We start from the raw sequence: 9742 nt of genomic DNA, 5'->3' as shown, positions 1-9742 counted from the left end.
GAAGGGTCTAGGCCCGAAACGTCAGCCTCTCTGCTCCTATGATGCTGCTTGGCCTGCTGTGTTCATCCAGCCCTGCACCTTGTTGTCTCGGATTTTCCAGCATCTGCAGTTCCTACTATCTCTGATTCCAAGGACAGGAGCAGTTTAAGAAGTTAGCTCACCACCTCCTTATCCAGGGCAATTAAGAATGGGAAATCAATGTTTGCTTAGCCAGAGTCCCACCATCCATTGAGTGAATAAAATCAAAATTGATTTGAGCTTTTTGTGACAGTGTGGGAAGTAATACAAGACAAGAAAAAAAAACGATTAAAATAGCAAGAAGGGTCTAGACCCGAAATGTCAGCTTTCCTGCTCCTCTGATGCTGCTTGGCCTGCTGTGTTCATCCAGCTCTACACCTTGTTATATTAAAATAGCAATATTGAAATAATTTAGATTCAATAAGCCACATATGTCAGAAGTACCAATTTCTCCTCCTGGTCGATATTGAGTTCATTGATCTCAGTTAACATTTGATCTACTATTTCAAATGTGTCAAAGGCACTTCGCACATTTTCATTGGGTATTTTCAAAATAAAAGTGTTCATGTGCCTTATCCTGTACTGCTCTCAGTTTAACCAAGGCGTGGTAAAATGTAAGAAATCATTGATCAAGCTTCAGGTGGACTATAGAGTCCAATGTCAAGACCTTGAAAAGGATTATAATAACTGTGTAGGCCCAAATATTTTATAAAATTCTTTCTTTAAATAGACTGAACGAGTTTAAAAAGGCGGCTCCGCAGAAGTCAGATATTAATTTGCTGTTTTCCCAAAAGCCGACAGACTTGGTATGTTATCTCAGCATCAATCACAAAAGAAGACATTTAGAATTTGATTAACCCTTGGACGATAATAATGGGTGTTGTTAGCATTGCACATCCATCTCAGCTTTTCATTCAACTGGGGCTAGTGTGAAGATGATTAGTAGCAGGTGTCCTGTGTCTCTCTGTCGGTAGCTGTGCTCCTTTTTCCAGCTCTTCAACACAGAATCCCAGCTCTATTTCTGACACCATATTGCGAGCTCTCAAGACATCAGTCTGGCCTATACTGTGGCTTTTATTGAAACTGCTGCGAGATAGCAGCCTCCAGTCAGTATCTCATGGTGGATGCCACATGACCATGGCAAACCCAGAAGCAGATTGGTACAGTTTGTATTTCTGCCCCAAACAAAAAGTTCTTCTCAGGGTATGAGAATTCAAAGTTTCTGAGAAAAATACGGAGCCTAAAAAGATCCCCACATGAAATCCCAGCATAATTTTGTGGGACATTGATACATCAAAAGTTAACATACCAGCCGTATTAAGATTGATAAACACACAGACACACATTTATAGAGAGTATATAAAATAGTAAACTTTGTTTTAACCAGCACCTTATCAACCGGCATTCAATGTAAACTGGCAAAATTGTTTACTTCAAATTCTGTGATATACTGTGATGTCCTAGTATTTATACTGTAACTGAAGTATAACAGTGATATGTACACAAAAACAGAAATTGCTGGTAAAGCTCAGCAGGTCTGGCAGCATCTGTAGAGAGAAATCAGAGTTAATGTTTCAGGTTGAGTGACCCTTTCTCAGAACTGATGGTAGCGAGGAAAATGTCAGTTTATATGCAGAAGGTAGGGTGGGGTGGGGGGGCGCAGTAAGGAGTAAACGATAGATGGGAATAGAGCCCAAAGAGAGAGGACAGTGGTTGGACAGACAAAGGAGTGGATAATGATCCGGCTAGGAGGGCGAATAGCTATTAATGGGGACTGTTAGTGGCTAACAGTGGTTTGTGTGGAATAGCTGACTGTGTGTTAACAAGGCCTGTTGTGTGGGGGTTGGCGTAAGACATGGGAGAGCTCAAGCCTTAAAATTATTGAACTCGATATTGCGTCTAGAGGGCTGCAGGCTCCCCAAGTGGAAAATGAGGTGCGGTTCTTTGAGCTTGCATTGAGCTTAGCTGGAACACTGAAGCAAGCCAGAGACAGAGATGTTGGCCAGGGAACAGGGTGGTGTGTTAAAGTGGCAGGCAACTGAAAATTCGGGGTCTGATTTCTCTCCACAGGTGCTGCCAGACCTGCTGAGCTTCTACAGCACTTTCTGTTTTTGCTTCTGATTTATAGCATCCACGGCCTTTTTTTTCAATTTTTACCTAGTGATGTGGATACACCCTGCATTATGTTTCTCCTACTTGCTGTGTTTTTACATTCATTTTAGGAGTTTTATTGATGTTTTTCTGCAGATTTCTTTGAGGGATGTTGATGTCTCGAAGCTTCACTTGATCAGGGTTTACTGCGGTTATACATACCTCTTGATTATCTGAAAGATTGAATCAACCAACATACTTCTGGTCCCATAGAAGCCAGTTAAACATAAGTTTGCTGTGAGACTGTGTAAAACCATTTTATATTGAACACTGTCAGGTTCCCTGAGAGATATCAACGGAGAGAGGGCTATCAACAGGGAGAGGGAAGAAAGGCAAATCAGCAGGGACAGCTATTCTGAATGAGATTACAACCTGCATTGCCTTAAAAGCAACATGAAGGAGATTTTGTTTCTTCCCAGATCCGACTCTACTCCATCCACATGTGGGAGAAACATCCAACTATTCAACTACATAAGCCATTGCAACTGCATATTTGGATTTCAATGTTTATAAACCATCACTTTGGAAAGACAATCTTTAAATGAGTAGCAGGGAGTTCAACATTTACAGATTAATCTTATTTTCACCTTTGTAAGTATACTTTATCTGTATCTACTTTTAATCATTGTAGCTGTGTTTTATCTCAATGTTTTCACTTAGTAACTTTCAGCAATAGTTTTGTAATAAACTCACCTTTGAGCTTGAGTTAAAAAAAAGACTTTGTTGTTGGTCACCCTCGAGTGGCTGTCTGCGTGGAATTTGCACTTTCTCCTCGTGTCTGTGTGGGTTTCCTCAGGATGCTCTGGATCCACAGTCCAAAGGAGTAAGACTCTGAAAGCTTGTGTTTTCGAATAAACCTGTTGGACTATAACCTGGTGTCGTGTGATTTCTGACCTTGTCCATCCCAGTCCAACACTGGCACCTCCCCATCATGGTAATCCAAAGATGTGCATGTTAGGTGGATTGGCAATGCTAAATTGCCCATAGTGTCCAGGGATGTGCAGGCTAGTTGGATTAACCATGGGAAATGCAGGGTGACAGGACTAGGGTACAGGGGTGGGTCTGGATGGGCTATTTTTTGGAGGGTTGGTATGGATCCAATGCGCTGAATGGCCTGCTTCAACACTGTAGGGATTCTATGATTCAACAGCGGATTCCAAACCCGTTTCCTCTATCATTAGAAGGACAAGGGCAGCAGATATATGGGAATACAAGTACTTTAAAGATCCAGTTAGTGCAGTGTGCCTGTTCCCAGCTGGTGAAACATAACTACCTGCATTTCTAACAGTAGTTATTAGGTTCCATTATGTTAATACTCCAATAGATCCAGCAATGAGACTGCTGAGGATTTTGTTTTTCTCTCCCTACATAAGGGACATCAACATCCACTGGGCATTCAATACCATTTAAATTTTACAGGATGGCATTTCACAATGCTGTAAGGGAAATTACAATGCTTCTACAATCCAGTTACAGCCCAGGGAAAAAAAAATGTAAAACACAGCACAGCACTGTGTCTGACCAAAGCCACCCAATAAATTGCCTGCTCTCCAATCCGAATACAGTAATCAGGTTAGTGAGAATAACGCTTGAGGATATTTCCCACTGAATTGCGTACACTTATGCAAGGACGTGGAACATACCATGCTGGTGAGAAAGCTATGCAAATCTGCAGTTTCAAAACAGGAAATCATTGAAGTTTGGATGCATTGCAGAGTAAGAGCACAACAGAAATGTGGAGGCTGTTTAGAGAGCACTTGCTACGAGTGCTGGATACTGAGGCAAGGAAGGGATGGTAAAGTGAAGGAACCTTGGATGACAAGACATTGGAACATCTAATCAAGAGGAAGAAGGAAGCTTACTTAAGGTTGAGGAAGCAAGGATCAGACAGGGCCCTAGAGGGTTACAAGCTAGCCATGAAGGAACTGAAGAATGGTCTTAGGAGAGCTAGAAAAGGGTATGAAAAATCCTTGGCGGGTAGGATTAAGGAAAATCCCAAGGCGTTCTGTACTTATGTGAGGAACAAGAGGATGGCCAGAGTGAGGGTAGGGCCAATCAGGGATAGTGGAGGGAACTTGTGTGCGGAGTCAGAGGAGGTAGGGGAGGTCCTTAATGAACACTCTGCTTCAGTATTCACCAGTGAGAGGGACCTTGTTGTCTGTGAGGACAGTGTGAAACAGGCAGATATGCTCGAAGAGGTTGATGTTAGGAAGGAGGATGTGCTAGGAATTTTGAAAAACATGACGATAGATAAGTCCCCTGGGCGACGGGATATACCCAAGGTTACTATGGGAAGCGAGGGAAGAGATTGCTATGCCTTTGGCAATGATCTTTGCATCCTCACTGTCCACTGGAGTAGTACCAGATGATTGGAGGGTGGCAAATGTTATTCCCTTGTTCAAGAAAGGGAGTAGAGATAATCTTGAGAATTATAGACCAGTCAGTCTTACCTCTTGTGGGCAAATTATTGGAGAGGATTTTGAGAGATAGTATTTATGATTATTTGGAAAAGCACAGTTTGATTAGAAATTGTCAGCATGGCTTTGTGAGGGGCAGATCATGCCTCACAAGTCTTATTGAATTCTTTGAGAATGTGACAAAACACGTTGATGGAGGTAGAGCAGTGTACGTGGTGTATATGGATTTTAACAAGACATTTGATAAGGTTCCCCATGGTAGGCTCATACAGAAAGCAAGGATGCATGGGATCCAGGGAAATTTGGCTGTCTGAATACAGAATTGGCTGTCCAAAAGAAAACAGAGGGTGGTATTAGATGGAAAGTATTCAGCCTGGAGCTCGGTGACCAGTGGTGTTCCGCAGGGATCTGTTCTGGGACTTCTGCTCTTTGTGATCTTTATCAATGACTTGGATGAGGAAATGGAAGGGTGGGTTAGTAAGTTTGCCAATGAAACGAAGGTTGGTGGAGTTGTGGATAGTGTGGAGGGCCGTTGTAGGTTGCAACGGGACATTGACAGGATATAGAGCTGGGCAAAGAAGTGGCAGATGGAATTCAACTCGGAAAAGTGCAAAGTGATTCATTTTGGAAGGTCGAATTTGAATGTAGAATACAGGGTTAATGGCAGGATTCTTGGCAGTGTGAAACAACAGAGAGACCTTGGGGTCCACGTCCATAGATCCCTCAAAGTTGCCACCCAAGTTGATAGGGTTGTTAAGAAGGCATATGGTGTGTTGGCTTTCATTGGCAGGGGAATTGAGTTTAAGAGCCACGAGGTTATGCTGCAGCTCTATAAAACCCTGGTTAGACCACACTTGGAATATTGTGTTCAGTTCTGGTCGCCTCATTACAGGAAGGATGTGGAAGCTTTAGAGAGGGTGCAGAGGAGATTTACCAGGATGTTGACTGGACTGGAGGGCAGATCTTATGAGGAAAGTTTGAGTGAGCTAGGGCTTTTCTCATTGGAGCGAAGAAGGATGAGAGGGGACTTGATAGAGGTGTACAAGATGATGAGACGCTTAGATAGAGTGGACAGCCAGAGACGTTTTCCCAGGACGGAAATGACTATTACAAGGGGGCATAACTTTAAGGTGATTGGAGGAAGGTATGGGGAGATGTCAGAGGTAGGTTCTTTACACAGAGAGTGGTGGGTGTGTGGAATGCGCTGCCGGCAGTGGTACTGGAGTCAGATACATTAGGGATATCAAAGCGACTCTTGGATAGGCACGTGGAGGATAGTAAAATGTAGGGTATGCAGGGTTGTTTGATTTTAGAGTAGGATAATAGGTCAGCACAACATCGTGGGCCGAAGGGCCTGTACTGTGTTGTAATGTTCTATGTTCTATGTTCTAAGTAACCTCCATAACATACCCCATCCTGACTTGAAACTATATTGCCATTTGTTCACTGCCAGTGGATCAAAATACTAATTGTCCCTCCTAAGAGCACTTTGGGTGTACAACAGTTCACAACTACCTTCTGAAAGCCAGTTCTAGTGATGGACAACAAATGCTGGCTTTGCCTGGTGTCCATAACACGTAAAAGAATTTGTTTTAAATCTTGAAATGCGTTGGTTAACAATTTTCTCTTTATAGTCCAGCAATCTGATCTTTCACCTCTTACAGCAATTATTATTATTATCTCTTTGGATACATGCCCAATAATGCCAAACCTTGGTTAGTCTTCTGTCTCAAACTTAAATCTCTTTAGAACAGCATAGAGTCAAATTTAATGCTCAGCGGTGATCAGAGAAGGGTGATATTTAGCTCACCTTTGAAATAAATTCAATAAGGAATAAAAGGAGGTGCAACATTTCAACATAGAATCTGATTTCTTTACTGAGTAAATGTATCAGGAATCCCACCAGGTCATTGTTTTGTTCAATGTCTGACTGTCATTCTAATTCTATTTCACATTTCTTACTTGCCTGTTGCCTTTTACATGCAATACATCTGCTCATTCAGTTTGTAAGAGCTTTCGAGAGAGAGAGTGGCTGAAGTTAGTCTTCTTTACAACCCAGAACATGCATTTTTCTTTTGCAGAGAGCAAGTCACTGCATGTGCTGATAAATGTTATCATAAGGATCATGTTTAACCACAGTGATCATAAAACCTCAAGAAGCAACAAACGTAATTTCCCTTCCTAGCTGAGGGAGTGACACATGATCAAATACTTACTCAACTCCTATTTTGCTTTAGCACTGTTTGATTTGGATACAAAGGTCTGGAAAATGAATGCCTGGTATTTAATGGGAATTTTGTCAGTTTTTCTATTTCTACTATTGCACCTCCGTGCATTCAATTTGGATGCGGAGAATCCAATCATTTATTCAGGACCTGAAGGAAGCTATTTTGGATTTTCTGTCGAGTTCTACTTGCCAGATGATGGGAAGTAAGTACTTGCCTGTAGCTTTTGCATTTTACCAGTTGATATTCTGTTCATTGTTGGAGACTTAGCAAAGTGCCGCACACAGAGCCTGAGTTTATACCTGTGGTCAATGTTCAACAAGACAGGAGTTAGCAGTGCGTTGAATGTCTGAATAAGGAACTTTTCACTAGCAAGTGGTTGCTTTTGCAAAAAGGGAAAAAAGAGAATCCTTCAATCACATGCAGACCTCCTAAAAAAAGCTGCCTTTTATTCTGACAATGGATGATGATTGAGGCAAGAAGAACAAGATGGGTGAAAATAACGGCAGAGTCTTACGGTCCTGAAAAAAATTTACATTTACATAATATCGATCGACAATCTAACATCTCAGGGGCAAGAACACTGGACCTGACACTGGGAGTCTATAATTCAGACCAGATACTTTGATGAAGTGTCAACTTTTTAAGAAAGTTTTAAATGGGAGTCGCTTGTAGAAAGGTTTTATTTTAATCCATTCCTTGGATGTGGGTGTCACTAGCTAGGCCAGCATTTATTGCCAATCCCTAATTGTCCAAGGGGCAGTAGCTAAGAATCAACGATATTGTTGTGGGTCTGGAGTCACAAGTAGACCAGACCAGGTAAGGACAATAAATTTCCTTCCCTGAAGGACATTAGTGAAGCAGAAGGGTTTTTCCTTACAATCGACAATGGTTTTATGGTCAGCATTGGACTCTTAATTCCAGAGTTTTAGTGAATTCAAATTCCATCATCTGCCGTAATGTGTGTGTTGAGCTCAGGTGCCCAGAACACTACCTGGGCCTCTGGATTAATGGTCTAGCAGTAGGACCAACAGCTCTATGAAGTCGTTTTCGGATAAAATTCTGGGGAGAATAAGCTTAGTGGCTAAATGGAACATCTTGGACTCCTTATGTGGGAAAAAGGGATCAAAATTGTATTTTGTTGTCGTGCAGACACAAGTTAAAGAAAAGGCAAATGCTACAAATTAAATCTCAAGAATTAAATATGCCACCAATTTAAACAAGTAAAAGATGTCAGCAAATAACTTTTCAAACAAAGGAGATAATTTAAATTTTGTGTGATGAATCATAATAGACGAGGAGGAAGCAGCAGACTCTTTCATATTTATATCTAAAATGTGACAAAAATGACAAAAAACGTAAAACAATTTGCTAATTCACGATCACACATTTTATCCCGCACAATTACCCAAAGAGTGATTAATAAGGGATCTTTCAACTATTTCTGGATGAATGGATTGAGATGTACCATTTGACCATTCTCATCCATTACTATCTTGTACAGTAATGATCAGTCACTGATGGTAGATTTGGGAGTCACGTAATCGTTTGAAATCAGAAAAGCAGAACCAGTGGATATTACACATGCGCGGTCTAGAGATGTAGAAATTAGGAATAAAGTGTGTATTACTTTTTGTCAAAACAGAAACTAGGTGGAGACCGGGAGGGTGAAACCATGTACTTTATTGATTATTGTCGTCTCATGGGTTTATGGCATTACCCTCGTAATCAGACATTTGGGCTAAAAGTCCAGGGATGGTTCAAATCCAATAATAGATGATGGAGGAAAGTCTCAAAATCAGAACCTGCACTAAGTAAAAGTGACTGTGGAGCTGCCAGAGTGTTGTAAAACCCAGACTGTGTGTCAGGAAAGTCAAACCTGCTGTTGCTGCTACCCAGTATGACTTCTATGTGACTCCAGTTCCACATCAACGTAAATAACTCTTAAATGACCTCTGAAGTTGTCCAGCAAGCCACCCAGTTGCTTCAAACAGAAGAAGACCCACTTACCACTTTTTGATGGCAACTAAAGATAAATCCCAGCCTGCCACAAACTTTTTTTTAAAAATTATTTTTATAAAATGAAATTGCAACCTGATATCAAATTATATAGTGAGCGGGCAGCTGTGCAGTAGCATCACCACAACATCACTACCATATCAGTGGTAGGTGTGTTGTTGGAGATGACTCTGAAGGATGGGATTTACAGGCATTTGGAGAGGCAAGGATTGATTAGGTAGTGTCAGCATGGTTTTGTGTGAAGGAAATCGCGTCTCACAAACTTGATTGAGCTTTTTAATGGAGTAACCAAAAAGATTGATGAGACCAGCGCAGTAGATGTTGTTTACTTGAACTTTAGTAAAGCTTTTGACAAGGTTCCACATGGTAGACTAATTAGTAAAGTTAGATCACATGGGATTGAGGGTGAGCTTGCCAACTGGATACCAAATTGGCTTAATAGTAGGAGACAGAGGGTGGTGGTGGAGGGCTGTTTTTTGGACTGGAGGCTTGTGACCAGCGGTGTTCCATAGGGATTGGTATTGGTTTCACTTTTGTTTGTTATTTATATAAATTATTTGAATGAGAATATAGGAGGCCTGGTTAGTAAGTTTGCAGGTGACACCAAATTTGGTGGTACAGTAGACAGTAAAGAACGTTATTTAAGATTATAAAGAAATATTGATCAATTGGGTCAATGGGCTGAGGAATGGCAGATAGAGTTTAATTTAGATAAATGTGAGATAGTTCATTTTGGTACCACAAACAAGGTCAGGATTTGTACAATTAATGGTAGGGCCTTGGTTAGAGTGGTAGAACAGAGAGACCTAGGGGTTCAAGTATGTAATGCTTTGAAATTTGCATCACAGTTAAACAGGGCGGTTAAGAAGGCATTTAGCATGCTTGCCTTCATTGCTCAGACCATTGAGTATA

The 9742-nt window shown here is 41.2% G+C and overlaps 1 protein-coding gene across 1 annotated transcript in view; it reads left to right on the top strand.

The window, feature by feature from the left end:
• Positions 1-6749: 6749 nt before the first annotated feature.
• The window catches only part of LOC109921648 (integrin alpha-8-like), a 121655-nt gene continuing 118662 nt past the window's right edge, over positions 6750-9742 (top strand). The window contains exon 1 of the mRNA XM_048614461.1: positions 6750-7016. Within this exon, the coding sequence (XP_048470418.1) occupies positions 6787-7016 (230 nt within the window). The 5' untranslated portion in view covers positions 6750-6786. The remainder of the gene's footprint in view (positions 7017-9742) is intronic.

Source organism: Rhincodon typus, chromosome 30 (assembly GCF_021869965.1).
Source record: "Rhincodon typus isolate 14 chromosome 30, sRhiTyp1.1, whole genome shotgun sequence".
In the NCBI taxonomy this organism is placed as follows: Eukaryota; Metazoa; Chordata; class Chondrichthyes; order Orectolobiformes; family Rhincodontidae; genus Rhincodon; species Rhincodon typus.
The sequence above is the reverse complement of the archived record's forward strand: the minus strand, read 5'-3'. Positions and strand labels throughout refer to the sequence as shown.